Source organism: Neoarius graeffei, chromosome 1, assembly GCF_027579695.1.
Source record: "Neoarius graeffei isolate fNeoGra1 chromosome 1, fNeoGra1.pri, whole genome shotgun sequence".
In the NCBI taxonomy this organism is placed as follows: domain Eukaryota; kingdom Metazoa; phylum Chordata; class Actinopteri; order Siluriformes; family Ariidae; genus Neoarius; species Neoarius graeffei.
Window position 1 is genome coordinate 99,985,769 of NC_083569.1, and position 21,410 is coordinate 100,007,178.

Consider the following 21,410-nt stretch of genomic DNA (forward strand, 5'->3'; position numbering starts at 1 on the left):
GGCGGGGCTTTATGGAAGAGTGGCCAGAAAAAAGTCATTGCTTAAAGAAATAAAATAAGAAAACACATTTGGAGTTTGCCCAACAGCATGTGGCAGACTCCTCAAACACATGGAAGAAGATTCTCTGGTCAAATGAGACTAAAATTAAATTTTTTGTCCATCATGGGAAATTCCATGTGTGGCGCAAACCCAACACCCTGAGAACACCATTCCTACAGTGAAGCATGGTGGTGGCAGCATCATGCTGTGGGTATGTTTTTCATCTGCAGGGACAGGAAAGCTGGTCAGGACTGAATGAAAGATGGATGGCACTAAATACAGGGCAATTCTGGAGGAAAACCTGTTTGAGTCGGCCAGAGGTTTGAAACTGGGACGAAGGTTCATTTTCCAGCAGGACAATGACTCTAAACATACTGCTAAAGCTACACTGGACTGGTTTAAAGGGAAACATTTAAATGTCTTGGAATGGCCTAATCAAAGCCCAGACCTCAATCCAATTGAGAATCTATGGCATAACTTGAAGATTGCTGTACACCAATGCAACCCATCTAACTTGAAGGAGTTGGAGCAGTTTTGTCATGAGGAATGGTCAGAAATCCCAGTGGCTAGATGTACTAAGCTAATAGAGACATACCCCAAGAGACTTGCAGCTGCAATTGCAGCAAAAGGTGACTTGACAAATTATTGACTTTGGGGGGGTTAATACCTATGTAGGGGAGAGTGGGGTAAGATGAGCCACTTTTTACATTTTTCATCATAACTACATGTTAAAGCCATTTTTGCTTCCAGTCTACACACCATACCAAATTTCAAAGTGTACTGTTACTATCTGAGCAAAACATAATTGATAAGCTCTTATGGTTAGAGTGATATTACCTCTTGAAAAAAAAATGTCAAGTGGCTCAACTTACCCCATGCACGGGGTAAGATGAGCCACTGTGTGGGGTAAATTGAGCCAACACAAAACATGTTAGGTTAACAAAGTAAACAACTTTTATTATTAGAAATGCAATCAATGAATCAAGTCAAGTCAATCAAGTGGGGGATAGGGCCGTTGCATAGAGAAGGGGAGATGAAGAGAGAGGTGATAGAACGAGGGATAGATAGGGATAGATAGGGAGGGATAGATAGATGGATAGAGAGAGAGATATGCGTAGATAGATAGAAAGAGGGATGGTTAGAGAGGGAATGAGAGATATACTATATTATAGAAATTACTAAAACAGTAGAACAGTGCCAAAAGAATCTTATTTCTTTCAGTAGGTTAAAACATTGCTAAAACATGCAGCAATCATTCCATCAATCATTCAATCATTTCATCATTATTCAATGTTCCAAGCGTTCAAATGGCAAGGGAACACCATTTGCCTCTCCCTCCGTGGTGTCCCCCCAACAGTAAAGGGGCGGGGCAATTTTTTCACAATATCCTGTCTTGACAGGACAGCCTCATCTTTCTCTTTGAAGACAAAGGTTGGCTTTCTTGCAGAGCCATGGCATGACCGGCTTCTGTTGAGAAATCTTGCCTCTATTTCGAAGACATCCAATTTGATTATCTGGCCAATGAAGAAATGCACTTTCTTCTTCCCCGTGTATTTTGCCACAACATAATCCCCCACATCTAACAACTGGTCTTCCTCATCTGATGTCATATATATATATATATATATATATATATATATATATATATATATATATATATATATATATATATGTTGTTGTCATATATGACCAGTAAATGTGAAAACTTAAGTGTCATCCATATTGGGTAAGCTCAGCCACCAATGGGGTAAGTTGAGCTAGTGGCTCAACTTGCCCCACATCTAATGGCTCATCTTACCCCATGGCCACCATTTTGTAGAAAAATGCTAATAAAGGGGATTAGGCTAATCAAAATTATTTTTATTAGCATTCATATCATAGCTTAGAAAGCCACTAACTTAACCCTAATGTGTCTAAATATTATTCTACTTTTGTCTTCTCTAAATCATCTTCACTGTGGACAAACATGGAATTGACTTAGAAAGCACAAAAACACATTTTTATAAATATGTCCCTCACCTAGTTTGACATGTGGTGCTCCTCTCCACAAGTGTAAGTAAATGGTCCCGGCCCCCTTTGAATGTGGTCACATGGTCACATTTGTTTACTGTTTCTTAGAAACAGGGGGTGGCTCATCTTACCCCCTGGCTCATCTTACCCCGCTCTCCCCTACACTCCAGATTTCTCTTTTTTCATCTTATTGTTTGTCTCACAATAAAATAAATAAATAAATAAATCACCTTTAAAGTTGTAGGCATGTTGTGTAAATGAAATGATGCTCACCCCACAAAAATCTATTTTAATTCCAGCTTGTAATGCGACAAAACAGGACAAAGACCAAGGGGGATGAATACTTTTGCAAGACACTGTATATGCTAAAAAACAAGATACTTCAAAGAGTACTTCCTTCCTGTGAGCAAACCAGCCATGCACCATGGTGTGTTGGTGAACCATCTCAGTACATGACACTATTTTTGGATGTCTATACTATTTCCAGCTGAGTGCAAACAGTTGTGAGATTGTTTTTCCCCCCACAAGTTGTCCTATTGGATTTTGGCTTCTGGATGGTCTCAGATCCTCAAAATACCCAATGATACAGGCAGACTGCATGACTTAATCCAAGCCAGAAGCCAAAAAATCCATTAGGATCCCTGTTGAAGCAATGGTTCCTAAATGTCACTGCACTTTCTCTCACACAGAGTGCACTCCAGAACACGTTTACCATAGATTGTAGCTTTCCCCCCCCACATTCTCTTCCTATTACTGCTTTCAAAAGCTCAAACTTCAGTGTCATGTTCTCAAACACCAGTACTTCGTTCTTACAAAACTTCAGTTCTTGAACGGATGGACCTCACAAGACTTTCTGCCAAATGCTGTGGGTTGCGTAGATTGAGAAACTCAAGAAATAAAAAAATTGAACTTCCCTTGAGAGAAGCTTTCATGAGTTGCTTAGGCGGTGGACACATGGCTGTCTAGTCAGGCTCAGAGCCATTTCTTATGCAATAACTCGATATATCTCACAACCACTGTGCTAAGCTTTTGAGATAATGAAAAAGCTGTTCTTAGTGCTTTAGCATCAGTGACGGTTTGGTCTTTGTTACTCCATAACCATAAACTGACAAGACAGTACAATGACAGCATCATAATATTTTGGCATTAAGTCCTTCAAGCTGTGCTGAACACACCAGGCAAAGGTTTCTACACGAAGCATCGGCCAATTGTTCTGTGGGTTTCATCATCCAAGATGCACGTCAATACCATTTTCATTATCGGGTTAGTGAGATTTTATTTTAGACATGACATTTTTGGTTGAAGTTAAACTACTGGAATATCGGGCCTTGCTTTAAGTAGACCAGACAATACAGTGGTACTGGTCTTTTCACTGAATTTCAACAGGAACACACATGCAAGAGTGCAAGCATGCAAGCATGCATCATTCCTGGCTCAGGAAATCAGGCTGCAGCACGTATGTAACTTCAAATATTGGTCCTTTGAAACTGCTTCAAAGAGACAATTTTTTTTTCTGGAAACAGTTGCATTAGCTACCCTAAAAACTTCACTCCATATGACTATCAACTACAATTAATAACACTTAACTAACATTACAACTTCATAAGTGATTGGTCAGAAAGCATTGATTAATGCTCCACAACAGCAGTTCTCAGTAGCTCTGGGTGCAAGGGTTTATATTAACACACTCATTCTAATACCGTATGTCAACTTTTCCATGGCAAAATCGATAAATTAAGACGGATAATTAAAAAAAAAAATAGCCCCAATGAGGCTGTAGCTCAGACTGGCCACTGTGGTTGTGTGTGAGTTTGAAACCAGATCATTCCTGTACTAGGTAGGAGGAGTAGCAATTTTTGTGAAATTGCATGTGACCCCTGTGTAGCCGCATCCATGGCAGGTGGCACCACCTGGTGAACAATACTTGTTGGAATATGTCTTTAGAGTCTTCTGGGTGAGTTTCGGTGAAAATGCCCTAGCAGTTTATGAACAGTAGTGTGTAACGTGACGACTCACCCCAAATTTTCAAATGCCCATAAAATCGTAAATATGACAGGTGGTGCCACCATCTGGACAATTTTTATACAGACCAACCTGGGGAACATTTCATATGAATTTGATCGAAATCTGATCACTCTTGTAGGAGGAGTAGTGATTTTTGTGAAATTGCACATGACCCCTCTGTAGCCTCATCCATGGTAGGTGGCACCACCTGGTGAACAATTCTTATTGGAATATGTATTTAGAGTCTTCTGGGTGAGTTTCAGTGAAAACATCCCAGCAATTTAATGTGACAAGTTACCCAAAAATTTCAGACGCCCATAAATTTGTAAATATGACAGATGGCACCACCATCTTAGCAACTTTTATACAAATCAACCTGGGAAACACTGAGTTTGATTGAAATCTGATCATTCCAGTAGGAGAAGTAGCGATTTTTGTGAAATTGCACATGACCCCTCTGTAGCCTCATCTATGGTAGGTGGCACCACCTGGTGAGCAATTTTTGTTGGTATATGTCTTTAGAGTCTTCTGGATGAGTTTCAGTGAAAACATCCCAGCAGTTTAATGTGACGAGTTACCCAAAAATTTCAGAAGCCCATAAAATCGTAAATATGACAGGTGGTGCCACCATCTTGACAACTTTTATACATACCAACCTGGGGAACATTATCTGTGAGTTTGATTAAAATCCGATCAATCCTGTAGGAGAAATAGCGATTTTGATTGTAAATTGTGGATGGATGGACAACGGACGGATAACGTGTAATCGCATAAGCTCATCCGACCTGGCCTACAGCCGGATGAGCTAAAATCCACATTTGCTGCTTTTAAACAAAGAAAAAAATGTTCTCTGTGAGGAGATGTTTATTTTGTGTTTGTATTTAGCAAGGAGTCTCTGGTGCCACTTCTCCAGTGCTAGGACAGACAAACGCCTTGTGGTTTCTTGGTAACATGACAAGCTGCGTTTTTTGGCTCGTTAAGTTAAACAAAGAGAGACTGTTGAGAGAATGACTGATAAGAAGAATTAATGATGTACCTGTTTGTTTTGTAGACCTTCAACATTAAATGTAACCATAAATGGATAAAACGCATCACGTCATTATTTAATGACGAAAAAAAAGTCGCTGTTGCTATAATTATTGTACGATTTTTTGTTGGATCAGCTCTCTACTTTGATTATTTTCTCATAACTTAACATGCCCTATCATTTATTATTAGCTCATCTGGCCAACAGGTGATGAGTTTATGCCATCATGTGTTGTCTGTCGTCCATCCGTCATTGTCCACAGTTCATGAAAATTGCTTCTTCTCTCTCAGTTCTTCACCAATTTTTATTCTTTTTGGCAGGAAGGTAGGTCTGCCTGGGGTGCATATGGCTTCTACCCAAATTTGCATAACTGCAATTAATAATGAAGATATGGAGTAATTAATCAATCCCTAACGAGCAGTTTCCATACAAATCGCTTCTTCTCCCTCAATTCTTCACTGATTTTGATTCTTTCTGGCATGAAGGTAGGGGTACCTAGGGTGCATATAACTTCTACCCAGATTTGCTTAATTACAATTATTAATGATGTTATGGACTAATTAAGCCTTAATGAGTGAGCAGTTCAACAAAAATCGCTTCTTCTCGGTCAATTCCTCAGCATTTTGGATTCTTTCTGGTAAATAGGTCGGTATTCCTAGGGTGGATATCGCTTCTATATATAGCTTGTATATAGTGGATATAGCTTGCAACATTTATTGTGCAAGGTGACCCACTTTAGATCGTTCCCTCTGGACTAGATGGGGCCGGAATGAGCTACGCCGTCATTGACGGTCTTGTTTATTTATTTATGTGCTCCTTATTTATTTAAGTCAACATGTTAATATCTGTTAGTTTAAATGTTAAATGAATCGATTTCATTTGCTGTTGTTTGATTCATCAGTGTCTAAAAGTAAGTCCAAATAAATTAGCATGAATTACACATTACTGTTGTTACTATTGATAACTCAGGTCTCGGGGTATAAATATTGGTACCCACCATTCAGCCTTGCTTATAATTTTCTCAATTAATCACTGTATTCATTAAGGCTTTAGTTCATATTAAACCATTGTGGAGGTATTACTTTGACACATAGATTAAATAAGCAATGAATACAAGCATTAAATATTTTATGATGGATTATTAATGCTGAAATTCATGCTTCAGGAATGTTATTATGAGAACCTTAATGGAGAGCTTTATTAGCCTCCTACCTATTTAGTGTACAAGCACAGGCAAGGATATATTCTTTAAAATATGATGAAACATCCTTGATCTTCCTCTAAGAACTAATAAGACAATTCAACTTGGGTAATTTTCTTATGCCTTACACATACGCCTAATGTCTCGTCATAAACTCTGAGGGTTCAATCGCAATTCACAGTAAGGCATTCGAGTAAATGCATTAAGAAGGACTTACAAACCAGCACACAGTAAAAGGGTGTTTATGGACACCAGCCACTACACGGAATACTCTGAACACAAGATAACATTTGATTTGCATATTAAATCATCTTCAAAACTCATCTCATCTCATTATCTCTAGCCGCTTTATCCTTCTACAGGGTCGCAGGCAAGCTGGAGCCTATCCCAGCTGACTACGGGCGAAAGGCGGGGCACACCCTGGACAAGTCGCCAGGTCATCACAGGGCTGACACATAGACACAGACAACCATTCACACTCACATTCACACCTACGGTCAATTTAGAGTCACCAGTTAACCTAACCTGCATGTCTTTGGACTGTGGGGGAAACCGGAGCACCCGGAGGAAACCCACGCGGACACGGGGAGAACATGCAAACTCCACACAGAAAGGCCCTCGCCGGCCACGGGGCTTGAACCTGGACCTTCTTGCTGTGAGGCGACAGCGCTAACCACTACACCACCGTGCCACCCATCTTCAAAACTGATTATTATTATTAATAAGCCATTGTAAGCTATCCTGAACAATAATTAGAAAGCAGAAACCTCCAGCTTCAACTCTAGCTATACACTCCCCGGCCACTTTAATAGGAACTTGTTCTTGATTCTAAGATCCCTGTTCTTGGCTGCAGGACTGGAACCCAATGTGTTGTTCTGCTGTTGCATGCTGAGATGCTTTTCTGCTCACCACGGTTGTAAAGAGTTGCTATGAACTACTATATCCTTCCTGGCAAAAAAGCTCAAACCAATCTGTCCATTTTCCTCTGATCTCTCTCTTATCAACAAGGCGTTTGTTTCCACCCACAGAACTGTCGCTCACTCACTCAGTGTTTTTTGTTTTTCACACCATTCTGTGTATACAGACTGTTGTGTGTGAAAACCCCCAGGAGATCAGCAGTTTCTGAAATACTCAAACCATCTGGCTCAAACCAACACTCATGCCACAGTGAAAGAAAGTCACACTTTGAGATCACAATTTTTCCCGTTCTGATGTTTGAACATTGTGAACATTAACTGAAGCTCTTGATTTGTATCTGCATGATTTTATGCATCAAGGGATCGGCTGATTAGAGAACTGCATCAAACAGCAGGTGCGTGGGTGTCCCTAATAAAGTGGCCAGTGAGTGTAGTTAATCTCAATGGTAAATGTATTGCCTGCAAAAGTAGTCTAGCTGTAATAAACCACATTTATAGTTTTAATTTTTGGATTTTGAAAAAAAAAAAAATGGACCAAAAAGGTCCCTAATACCTCCACATGTAATTTTTTTTTTTCATTTCAGTATTAATCCAGATGTGTCCCATCTTTTTTTTTTTTTTAAATCTGATCCATATCATGGCTGGTATCTAGTCCTATTAAGGTAAAGATTTAAACAAGTTTTCTATTTTCTATCAATGGTAGCACCTCAGAGTATCATGATGCTGAGCAAACACACTCATTCGGCGCTAGATGTCCATTATTTGGGTCTTTATGATTAGTGCATAGCAAGGAACGTTCTCCAAAAGCGACAGACGGATGGCACGTTAATAAATGATGCTAGGTCGTTGTGGCAGCGGGGGCGTGGTCAAGCGTCGGTCTGTGACCGGAGGGCGGAGTCAGGGAAGGTAAGTGGCAGAATCACTGCACCTGATGTCTGTTAACCTGTGTTTGTGTGTCTTCCCCAGTGACCACGCCCTATATAAGGAGATAGAGAGCAGATGAAGGGAGCTCTCTCCCGAACCAGACAACTGATGTGTGTGTGTGTGTGTCTGTGGTACTGGGGGATTGTAACAGCTGAAAAGCTGAAAATAAAGAGTTTTGAAAACTCAGTTCTGGCCTGCCGTACTTCTGTGCTCCACCCACCCGCTCAAAGTCTTACAGCTGTATGTAGTGCATCATAACAATTTGATCACAAGAAAGTTTAAAATAACACTGAACCATCTTATCATGCTAATTGTTACCGGCGATGTACATCAGAATGATGCTAAATTGAGTAAATACAGGGAGCAGGGGGCGGGGGGATAAACTTACTGACAGGACTGATAACACTTACTCAGAGAGGCCAAACTCCCGGCCCTTGTACCGCTGATTGAAAAACTCCTCTTCCTCCTCTTCATCCTTTTAACACATTAAGTTTAGTTGTATAAGGTGTCAGTTGAACTATTTTTCCATCTCTTGTAGATCAGGAAGTATAAGATTTCCTTTACCTTTGTAAGTTCTTGTGCGTTGGCGAGATTATCCACAGCGATGGCCAAGAAGACATTCAGCAGTGTGTCTGGTCAAATTGTGGTCAAGGTTCATGGTACAGTTAGGTCCATAAATATTTGGACAGAGGCAACATTTTTCTAATTTTGGTTCTGTACATTACCACAATGAATTTTGAACAAAACAATTCAGATGCAGTTGAAGTTCAGACTTTCAGCTTTAATTCAGTGGGTTGAACAAAATGATTGCATAAAAATGTGAGGAACTAAAGCATTTTTTAAACACAATCCCTTCATTTCAGGGGCTCAAAAGTAATTGGACAAATTAAATAATTGTAAATAAAATGTTCATTTCTGGGGCGGCACGGTGGTGTAGTGGTTAGCGCTGTTGCCTCACAGCAAGAAGGTCCTGGGTTCGAGCCCCATGGCCGGCGAGGGCCTTTCTGTGTGGAGTTTGCATGTTCTCCCCGTGTCCGCATGGGTTTCCTCCGGGTGCTCCGGTTTCCCCCACAGTCCATAGACATGCAGGTTAGGTTAACTGGTGACTCTAAATTGACCGTAGGTGTGAATGTGAGTGTGAATGGTTGTCTGTGTCTATGTATCAGCCCTGTGATGACCTGGCGACTTGTCCAGGGTGTACCCCGCCTTTCGCCTGTAGTCAGCTGGGATAGGCTCCAGCTTGCCTGCGACCCTGTAGAAGGATAAAGCGGCTAGAGATAATGAGATGAGATGAGATGTTCATTTCTAATACTTGGTTGAAAACCCTTTGTTGGCAATGACTGCCTGAAGTCTTGAACTCATGGACATCACCAGACGCTGTGTTTCGTCCTTTTTAATGCTCTGCCAGGCCTTTACTGCAGCGGTTTTCAGTTGCTGTTTGTTTGTGGGCCTTTCTGTCTGAAGTTTAGTCTTTAACAAGTGAAATGTATGCTCAACTGGGTTGAGATCAGGTGACTGACTTGGCCATTCAAGAATATTCCACTTCTTTGCTTTAATAAACTCCTGGGTTGCTTTGGCTTTATGTTTTGGGTCATTGTCCATCTGTATTATGAAACGCCGACCAATCAGTTTGGCTGGATTTGAGCACACAGTATGTCTCTGAATACCTCAGAATTCATCCGGCTGCTTCTGTCCTGTGTCACATCATCAATAAACACTAGTAACCCAGTGCCACTGGCAGCCATGCATGCCCAAGCCATCACACTGCCTCCACCGTGTTTTACAGATGATGTGGTATGCTTTGGATCATGAGCTGTACCACGCCTTCACCATACTTTTTTCTTTCCATCATTCTGGTAGAGGTTGATCTTGGTTTCATCTGTCCAAAGAATGTTCTTCCAGAACTGTGCTGGCTTTTTTAGATGTTTTTTAGCAAAATCCAATCTAGCCTTTTTATTCTTGAGGCTTATGAGTGGCTTGCACCATGCAGTGAACCCTCTGTATTTACTTTCATGCAGTCTTCTCTTTATGGTAGATTTGGATAGTGATACGCCTACCTCCTGGAGAGTGTTGTTCACTTGGTTGGCTGTTGTGAAGGGGTTTCTCTTCACCATGGAAATTATTCTGCAATCATCCACCACTGTTGTCTTCTGTGGGCGTCCAGGTCTTTTTGCATTGATGAGTTCACCAGTGCTTTCTTTCTTTCTCAGGATGTACCAAACTGTAGATTTTGCCACTACTAATATTGTAGCAATTTCTCGGATGGTTTTTTTTCTCTTTTCGCAGCTTAAGGATGGCTTGTTTCACCTGCATGGAGAGCTCCTTTGACCACATGTTTTCTTCACAGCAAAATCTTCCAAATGCAAGCACCACACCTCAAATCAACTCCAGGCCTTTTATCTGCTTAATTGAGAATGACATAACGAAGGAATTGCCCACACCTGCCCATGAAATAACCCTTTGAGTCAATTGTCCAATTACTTTTGGTCCCTTTAAAAACAGGGTGGCACATGTTAAGGAGCTGAAACTCCTAAACCCTTCATCCAATTTTAATGTGGATACCCTCAAATGAAAGCTGAAAGTCTGGACTTTATGTCTATGTCCATTATATAACTATAACTTGAATATGTTTCAGTAAACAGGTAAAAAAAACAAAATTCGTGTCAGTGTCCAAATATATATGGACTTTACTGTATTTGCAGAAAATTGATGATTTTATACATTGTATAAAATTTTCAGTTTTATGGGGATTTTAATTTTTTTTGGTGTTTTTTTTTTGTATCATAAACATTGACTCAAAAATATATATTTGTTAATTTTTTTCTGGTTTTTACATGCGCATTTTTCTAGAAATTAAGATGTAGACAAATTTTTAAGGAGTACTAAAAATTTATTAATTTGTTAATGAGTATCTATTTGTTAATAAATAAATAAAATAAATGGGTTTTTTTTTTCATGATTTCCAAAAGACAGCCCTGGTTTTCACTGTTCTGTACTTTGGCTAGATCAGATCATAACAAGAAAGAAAGAAAGAAAGAATCCGAAGAAAGAAAGACAGAAGTGTAGAGTGTGCCACTTTTGAGAGTCATTTCACCATTTTCATCTTATTCATTATTTAATCCAAAGAAAAGAAAGGATACATTTGATTATTTTAAAATGATACTGCATGCATTTATTTCTGTCAGGCTTTAATAAATATTCCACGGGTTGTGGATACCCTCAAATGAAAGCTGAAAGTCTGGACTTTATGTCTATGTCCATTATATAACTATAACTTGAATATGTTTCAGTAAACAGGTAAAAAAAACAAAATTTGTGTCAGTGTCCAAATATATATGGACCTAACTGTATGTCATTCACACCCATGACTACAATAATCTTTAAGTACTACCGGGATGTGATAAGATTCCTGTACATTAAGTTTTATTCTATTCACTGGATATGCGCGCTCTGATTGGCTCTACTACTAGGCTATCAGCTCATATACCATGAGTAGAGAAAAAAAATGGCGGAGCGTGTTGCTGAACCAACCGGGGACAAAATTAAAACTCAACTTGAAAACAAAATCCCAAAAATACAAAAAAACCAACAAAATATGGAATAAAAGTATTTGATGGTAAGAATGTATCATTTTATTTTTCAAGAATTTTTATTATTATCTTCGCATTTTTCACAAATTGCTCCTGTCATTTTGCTGGTTGGTTTACGTTCTGAGCGGAAATGATTTTGTCAGACATTTTGTATGAAGTTTTCATTTATCAAATTTGCAAAAAAATAAAAATAATTCTCAAAATCCAGTGAATGTGGATAGAATAATACAGTTATTCCAATCGTCGGCTATCAGCTCATGTACGACTCGATTTTGTGGAATAATTGTTAAATGTTGCCAGAAGATGTCTGTTCAATTAGTATGGGACTAGTGAAATCTCAGAGATGTCTGCATGGCACAAAAAGTTCCATGTAACCTTACATCAATGCAAACTGATTATTGTGACCTTTTTTATAACTGTTACTATTTTAAATGCCCACAGCTCATATGAAGACTGTACCTGTATTCAGAATTGATGAACAAATTCACTCGCTCACTTCTTCCAGCTTGTCCCACTTATGTGTGTGGGGTCACTGCCATGTAGACCCTATCGACCCACTTTTCATATTAATTGGAACATAGTTTTACACCGAATGTCCTTCCTGACACAACCCTCCTACTTCTGGGCTTGGGAAACAACCATTCACACACACATTCACACCTATGGGCATTTTAGAGTCACCAGTTAACCTAACCTGCATGTCTTTGGACTGTGGGGGAAACCGGAGCACCTGGAGGAAACCCACGCAGACAACATGCAAACTCCACATAGAAAGGCCCCCAGCGATCACTAGACTCGAACCCAGAACCTTCTTGCTGTGAGGTGACAGTGCTAACCACTACACCACCTTGCCACCCAGGCTTTTAACAAATTATTCCCTTGGAATGTTGCCGATATCATATTATTCACCATTTTAAACTTGGATTTGGTTTTGCTTTGGTGGGAGATGAGAGACAAGAGCTCTTCCTGGAGTGTCCCTTTACTGAAGAAAAAATGCAGAGCCTCTTTTCCTATGTGATATAATACAACTGAATTTTTAGCAACATGCATACTAATTAACAGTTATTCCACGAAATCGAGTCGTACATGAGCTGATGAGGTGCGTAGCACCGAGTTGGCTATAAGCCATGTATGACCAGATTGAGTGGAATAACTGTTTTATTCTATCCACATTCACTGGATTTTGAGAAACACGGCATTTTTATTTTTATTTTTTGCAAACTCGATGTTTGCAAAAAATAAAAACTAAATAAATAAATATCGATAAATAAAAACTTCATACAAAACATCCAACAAAATAATTTCCGCTTCAGCAGACTTCTTAAAACCCTATCGATGGCTGCACTACTTGACTTTAGTGTTGTTTTTTTTTGTAGAAAGTTCCGTCTTGCTGTCGTGCCGAGGAATAGAACAGCTTTTAGACATTTATTTAATTCTTCCTTGGACATTTCAGTTCTGTAATTTTCAAACTTCTTTGAGCTTTTGAACCAGTCTAAAAAAAATTCACCAAATTTTAATGCTTGAAAATGAAGAATGTAAACAAACCGACGAAATGACAGGAGCAATTTGTGAAAAACGTGATAATAATAATAATTCTTGAAAAAAAAAATCAATGTTCTTACCATCAAATACGGGCGGCACGGTGGTGTAGTGGTTAGCGCTGTCGCCTCACAGCAAGAAGGTCCAGGTTCGAGCCCCGTGGCTGGCGAGGGCCTTTCTGTGTGGAGTTTGCATGTTCTCCCCGTGTCCGCGTGGGTTTCCTCCGGGTGCTCCGGTTTCCCCCACAGTCCAAAGACATGCAGGTTAGGTTAACTGGTGACTCTAAATTGACCGTAGGTGTGAATGTGAGTGTGAATGGTTGTCTGTGTCTATGTGTCAGCCCTGTGATGACCTGGCGACTTGTCCAGGGTGTACCCCACCTTTCGCCCGTAGTCAGCTGGGATAGACTCCAGCTTGCCTGCGACCCTGTAGGACAGGATAAAGCGGCTAGAGATAATGAGATGAGAGATGAGACCATCAAATACTTTTATTCCATATTTTGTTGCTTTTTTTTGTACCACCACTGACTGGGCTGGAGTGTGGAACAGGAGATATTGGGGGGGGGATTATATTCTTTTATTTAGCTATTTCTGTTTCTTTTAAATACTTGGTAACAAAATGATATATTTGACTTGATGTGTGCCGCCATTTTGTTTTTCTCTACTCACAGTATATGAACTAATTATCTCATCTCATCTCATCTCATCTCATTATCTCTAGCCGCTTTATCCTGCTACAGGGTCGCAAATAAAAAAAGATACGTTCTTTCCATCAAATAGTTTCATTCCATATTTTGTTGCTTTTTTGTATTTTTTGGGGTTTTGTTTTCAAGACTTCTTCTTCTTTTGGCTGCTCCCGATTAGGGGTCGCCACAGCGGACCTTTTGTCTCCATCGCTCCTTGTCTTCCGCATCCTTCTCTACCACACCTGCCACTTTCATGTCCTCTCTCACCACATCCATGCATCTCCTCTTTGGCCTTCCTCGTTTTTGTGTGCCTGGCAGCTCCATCCTCAACATTCTCCTTCCAACATGCTCTGCATCTCTTCTCAGGATCAGTGTTGCCAGATTGGGCAGGTTTAGGTGCTTTTTGGCTGGTTTTGAACATATTTCGGGGTGGAAAACGTTAGCAATATCTGGCAACACTGCTCAGGATGTGTCCATACCATCTCAGTCTCATCTCTCTTAGCTTCATTCCCAAGCTCTCCACATGTGCTGTCCCTCTGATGTGCTCGTTCCTTATCCTGTCCAACCTCCCATCGCAAACCTTAACATCCTCAACTCCGCCACCTCCAACTTTGCCTCCTGTCTCTTCGTTAAGGGTACGGTCTCCAATCCATACATCACAGCTGGTCTCACTACTGCCTCATACATCTTACCTTTCACTTTTGCTGGGACTTTCCTATCACAAATGACTCCCGAAATCCTTCTCCAACTGCTCCACCCTGCCTGCACTCTCTTTCTCACCTCACTATCACAGCCCACATTTTCCTGCACAGTTGACCCCAGGTACTTGAATTCACCAATTTTCTTTACGTCTACTCCTTGCATCTTCACTACACTCTCATCCCCATTCTCATTGATGCACATGTATTCTGTTTTGCTACTGCTCACCTTCATTCCTCTTTGTTCCAATGCATACCTCCATCTCTCCAAACCCAACTCAACCTCCTTTCTACTTTCACCACATATCACAATATCATCCATAAACATCATGCTCCATGGTGACTCTTGCCTTACTTCATCCGTCAAGCTATCCATCACTATGGCAAACAAAAAAGGACTTTTGTTTTCAAGTAGAGTTTTTATTTCGTCCTTGGTTGGTTCAGCAACTAGTTGGTTGTTTTTCTCTACTCATGGTATATGAGCTGATATCCTAGTAGTAGAGTACCCAATCAGAGTGCAAGATTGCTCACATCCAGTGAATGTGGATATAATAATAAAACTATTTCTCAGGTCCTTTTTATACTCGGTGAAAAATTAGACCCTTTCCCCAGAGTGAAGCATGGTGATGGGAGCATCAAGCTGATGGTTACTCTTAGTCTTTGTCTTTTGGATCCTTCTTTGATGAACAGCTTTCTTACACGATCTTTAACTTTTTGGCCTTGTCTAGGAAGATTATAGTCATGATTTTTCATAGTCACAGTTTTTTTTTAAAGAACAGATTTATTGGATGTTTGAAGTTTGGGATATTTTGGTCTTGGTCTTCATGATACTGTTCTCTAAAAAGTTAAAAAACTGTAGGGCCTTCTAGGAACAAGTGTAAAAGCTCAAAAGGGATGAATAGTTACGCAAGCATGTAAAGCCTAGGTCACAACCGGACGTACGATTTTTTGGCTGTGCGATTTTTGGCGTTTCCCAAATCGCTGCGTTTTTTTTGTTTGTGGAGAAAGATGCATATTGGCAGTAAGTTTGTCTTGCAATCTGAAAAAACGTAAGCGCCCGTAGAGTTTATTTGACATGACAAAGAACCTCTGCGGCCGGTCTGTGGCCAGTCTACGTCTTGAAAATCAGCACGTCACACGCGCGCCCTCCATGCGTTTCTTGCACATAGACCGGCCATAGGAGTACGTACGGCCGGTTGTGACCTAGGCTTTACACGTGAAATAAGTGAAATATTTGATCTTGTGGCTTAGAGAAAGTATAATTACATCAGGATAAGTGCTTTTCTGTACTTCTGTAATTGCTGTTTAAGGCACAGTTGAACAAGTTGAACCTGATTTCATTTCGCGACACCTTTTAAGGATACAATTACCAATCAGCGTGAGCACGATGAAGTAGATGGAGGACCACATGCCGTACTGTACGCCTCCCTGAGAACGGATCCCGTTATACATCACCTCGTTCCAGTCTTCACCCGTCAGAATCTGCAAGTTAAACCAAACAAGATGTCTAATTTAAAAACGATGAGACATAAATGAACAAATATAGTAATGGAATAATAAAACCGCCTCGGCTTGATGCTGTGATTTGGCACCAACCTGAAAGACTGTCATGATAGCAGCTGGAAATGTATCAAAGTTGGCAGGAGTGTAATCTTTAAAGATGAACCTGAAGAACAAACACAGTACAAACAATGTTTATATATTAAAATTATTTTTTAAAAATTATTTTATTATTTATTTTTTTTACACAGTAGTGAAACTTGAAGACAAGCAACTGGATTTACTCGTCTCTTGTGAATTTTGCAAGTAAAAAATCTGCAAGGAACTGGGCGTGACATGTCCTATGTTAGGAATAAAACACCTGAAGAGTGCTGTTATAGGAAAATCATCAATGACTGGGTCGTGTGATGGAGCCAGATGCAAAGCGGAGTCAGTATCCAAAAACAGCACATTGTGAAGTGTTTTATTCCTGTTACACGACAGCAATATGTCAATATTAAGAGTATTTATTTATTTAATATTGGCATGCTGGACATTAAAGCTAGACTGCCTTTCAGATTTATGAAGTGTAGGTCATAAAAAGAATTTTCCCAACACCCAATTATTTTTGTTTAGTGGACTGAAACCTACAGAATTCGAATCACAGACTTCCAATTTGATTAGTTTTTTTTAAACAGAACAATTAATGAATTTAAGGCCATGTGACCCTAAATTCTCCGCTATTTTTTCCTGCTTCACCGTGACCCAATTCAAGATACTACGTCATGCATCACGTGGTGGGCTTTCCCCATTCACTCAAGACATTGTGGGATACAAATTTGAAACAGGAGAGAAAAATGGAGGACGAGTGTGCAAATGAAACGTGAAAGACCGACTCCAGTAACGGAAAGCAAGAAGAAAAAACGTTATGTTATCTACGAAGGAAAGGAAATGCAGGACCAAACTAATAAATATCGGCGGTCAACGAGCACCTCGGTGTGATCAGCTGTTCATTTAGCGACAGAATGATGGAACGGTCAGTGCACGGTCAAAGGGAAACCTGCGCATGCGCACACAAACACACACGGACTTCCTCTGTCTGCTTGACCACATGAAGCGAGTGATTTCATGCATGTTAATTGCTTTAATCCCCTCAAATTAAATAACTTCCCAGCCACAGAATGGCCTGATATTTTGTGAGATATTACAGAAATAAACATTTATCACAATGACCAAATTTCAGAAGGAACTAAATTTCACCGATTTTATGAAATCGAAAGGCCGTCTAGCTTTAAAAAAAAAATCAGTTTATAGTTACATTTAACTCTTTTTAACTAATGCAAACAAATGATTTATGTTACAATACAATAATCTTTATCAGGTTCTCAAAATTGGGTCTCATCTCATCTCATTATCTCTAGCCGCTTTATCCTTCTACAGGGTCACAGGCAAGCTGGAGCCTATCCCAGCTGACTACGGGCGAAAGGCGGGGTACACCCTGGACAAGTCGCCAGGTCATCACAGGGCTGACACATAGACACAGACAACCATTCACACTCACGGTCAATTTAGAGTCACCAGTTAACCTAACCTGCATGTCTTTGGACTGTGGGGGAAACCGGAGCACCCGGAGGAAACGGGGAGAACATGCAAACTCCGCACAGAAAGGCCCTCACCGCCCCCGGGGCTCGAACCCAGGACCTTCTTGCTGTGAGGCGACAGCGCTAACCACTACACCACCGTGCCGCCCAAAATTGGGTCTTCATGCCAAATTTACAAGTGCCTTAAAAACATAAATAATTGTAATTACAAATAATATAAAATAAATGAAAATATTCTCAGGAAATATATAGAAAGGAGTTATCAAAACATAATAAGAGTACTATTTACAAATGTTATCATCAAACTTAATAGAACTAGGCATACAACCACCTCTCAAAATAATGCAACTTTAAGTTACGTTTAAAAATGGATACTGATAGAGACTTGAAAATCGCCTCAGGGAGTGAAATCCAGACAGAGGCACCTTGACAAAGGAAAGAGTTGTGTGCCTTGGCAGTATGACACTTAGGGATATTCAAATTGTTGCTATTCCTAGTATTATGTTGATGTATACTGGCGTTTCCTGAACAAGCTAGTAAGATAATTAGGAGGAAGATTATTCAAGCATTTATACATAATTATGGCGTCCCTTATAGTTAACAAATCAGACACAGGCAAAATCTTCAGTTCCTTGAGAGTCGGTGTTATGCGATCATATTTGCACTGCCCAGATAGAATTCACGCAGCATAATTCTGGACTAGCTGCAGCTTATGAATATTTGAATTGCTGGAACCTGACCAGACAGTAGAGCACTAAAAAAAGCTTAGTAAAAATTAAAGAGTTAATGATTGTAAAGAGTGTCTGTCAATCAAAAAGGTGACAAATCTGACTTATCTATTAGATCTGCAACTAGAACCCTGCTATGTTCATCGAATGACAAGTCCTTATCAACTATAATGCCGAGGTCTCTAACTGAGTGAACGACAGGTTATGTAATGTAATGGGCAGGATAGGCATCTGACGGAGCATCTTGCTCAATCCAGACACACAGGACTTGGTCTTGTCAGGATTAATCAGCAAACTGTTCTCACAACACCAAGCAGCCACTCGCAGTAAATCTTGCTTGAGGACATTAAGCCCTCTGTTGATCTCTTTGTTGGAGAGTGAGACATAAAGCTTGATATCATCAACATATGACTCAACATTACGTGTCTTGCAAACTGATGGTAGATCATGAATATACAGGTTGAAGAGCAAGGGCCCGAGAACGGACCCTTGCGGAACACCCTGATTTGGACCCAAGGGACTTGAGAAGGAACTATTTATGCATACTATGTTATCCATTTATAGTCACATTTAAAGTTGTAGAACATCCATGAGACAAGTTAGTTCCTGTTCTCATTTATGTTAGAGCAGCTATAAACAAACAGTCACTCCCTGTTTTATCACTGAACGTTAATAAGATGAAAAAATGCAGCTTGTATCATTACCAAGAAACCACAAAGTACAAATTCTACAGTCCTCAAGGCTTTCTACTAAAACCTGCTTAATGTTAACCTCCTTAACTGTTAAGCAAATAGATGCTAATATAGAAACAACAATGTATTAGAAACAAAGTCTTCAACAGCAGAGCAGGCGGAGGAGATGGACTTCATTGCAACATCCAATGGCTGTGAAGGTGGAAGAAGGCTGCAGCAGAACTTTATGAACTTTATGCCCCAATCATCTGGGATCTCCAGCCATTGGGCAAGGCTGAAGGACTGCCAAGGAACATGTGTTTGCTGGTGTGAAATGGCATCCCCATGCTAAACGAACTCACGCACAGGCATCTCAAAATCGGATCAGGAGACACTCAATTGAATTGACCACCCGTGCCTTCCCACCACCACCACCTGCAGCATCTGCAACAAATCCTGTAAATCAAGGATCAGACTCGTCAGCCACCTGAGAACCCACCGAGACGGAGCTGCCAACGACTAGGAGAACATCATCCTCGCTTTCGAGGGATAGCCATGACGAGAATGAGCATATTAAAATAAACATGTGATTTGAATTAAGCTGGAATTACTGTTAGAGTTGCTGTTATAGAAAATTAATCAACACCTTCTGCTGTTGTGTCATCATCGCCCTGTCACTCCATAGAGTAGCATCGGCTATCGAGCACTCGTCTCCAATGCACACGGTTTTATACTCCAAAAATGCAACACTGTCTACCCATTTTTGATGTTTTAATAATCAAATTTAGTCCACTGAGTGGGGGGATTGGTCTACCCAGCTTCACCAGAGCCCCAATAGCCAGCGTGTTTCCAGAATAATCCAAAACAGGCCTTTGTGGCAACCATTGTTGCCTGGGTAGAAACCTACCCACCATACTTCACCCTGTTTAGCAATGCCTGTAACTTTACCTGTTACCACCTCCCACGATCAGGACACGTGATTGGACTTCAGGAGGCAGCACTGTTGTGTAATGTGACTTAAAAATGTTGTGATAATTCTTCAAACTGAAATTTACACTGGATATCTTTCACGAGAGGTGTTTTTTTTTAAACTTTGTTAAAATAAAGTTATAACTAGATAGACACTGTGACTAAAGTCACAGTAATTTGCAGTAGCTGTTACAAACCAGGACGTCTGGTCACCATACCCTATAGATCCCACCACCATGCTTAGTGAGGAAAAGTTGTGCCCTGGCTCCCTGAACAAAATTTTAAAAATCTGATTGAAAAAATCATGAAAATTGAAAGGGTTATAAGTAATTGAAAAAAAAAATCCTGTTTTTCATGGATCATTCCAGACCAGTGATCCAGATCAGCACCAAAAGCCATAGCAATGTAATTCAGCCCAGAGGTATTCTTCTTGTGAAATTTAGTGATGATTGGTTGAAAACTGAGAGAGATTAGAGCAAATTATTAATAATAATAATAATAATAATAATAATAAAGTAGAAAGAGCCTGAGTGAGAATAACAATTTGTGCCAGTGCCGCTAGCGCAAATTAATTAAATATAAATACTCCACACTCCATAAAGCTACATACTTAAGTGCATGTTCAGAGATGAAGTGCTGGTAGGATATGAAGAACCCTCCATTTGTCCACACTTCCATGATATTACATAATAAATTAAATTCAAGAAGGAGGCTAAAGTGGATGGCAGTTTTACAATAGGGATGGTTTTGCATGAAATACAGTACTGTGCAAAAGTCTTAGGCACATGCAATGAAACGCTGTAGAGCAAAGAAATCTTTAAAAATAATGAAATGAAATGTTTCAACATTAAAAAAAATACCATAAATATCAGTAAGCAGTGATGCATGAAAAAAGTGAGTGAGTGTCATTTTATTCCTTTGCTTAAAAAAATAGTAGTCTCAGGTACAATGAGTGCAGTTTTATGCGGAAATGAGCTGTAGGTTTTACTGAGCATCTTACAGAACCAGCCACAGTTCTTCTGGACACTTTGACTGTCACACTCGCTTCTTCATTTTGCACCAAAACCCAGCAGCCTTCATTATGTTTTCTTTTTTAATCTGAAAAGTGCTCTCTTATGGAATATGCTGCTCAGATACAAACTTTTTTTTTTCCTGTAACATTTAATTTTGTGCTGGAAAACAAACGTTTGGACTCTAAAATGTTTTGTACTGACTCAATAATGTAGAAGTCATAAAATAGAAATCAATAAAGTTTGTACTGAAAAACAATAAGGCGCATAAGTCTTTTGCATAGTACTATACAGTGTCTTGCAAAAGTATTCATCCCC

General features: G+C 39.9%; 1 protein-coding gene across 1 annotated transcript in view; it reads right to left on the minus strand.

Moving 5' to 3' along the window:
- The window catches only part of cacna1eb (calcium channel, voltage-dependent, R type, alpha 1E subunit b), a 219,205-nt gene that overhangs the window by 91,951 nt on the left and 105,844 nt on the right, over positions 1–21,410 (minus strand). Inside the window, exons 15-18 of the mRNA XM_060920316.1 lie at positions 16,231–16,300; positions 15,999–16,116; positions 8,687–8,754; positions 8,533–8,597 (exon numbers count right to left, since the gene is read on the minus strand). Coding sequence (XP_060776299.1) covers positions 8,533–8,597; positions 8,687–8,754; positions 15,999–16,116; positions 16,231–16,300 — 321 coding nt within the window. The remainder of the gene's footprint in view (positions 1–8,532; positions 8,598–8,686; positions 8,755–15,998; positions 16,117–16,230; positions 16,301–21,410) is intronic.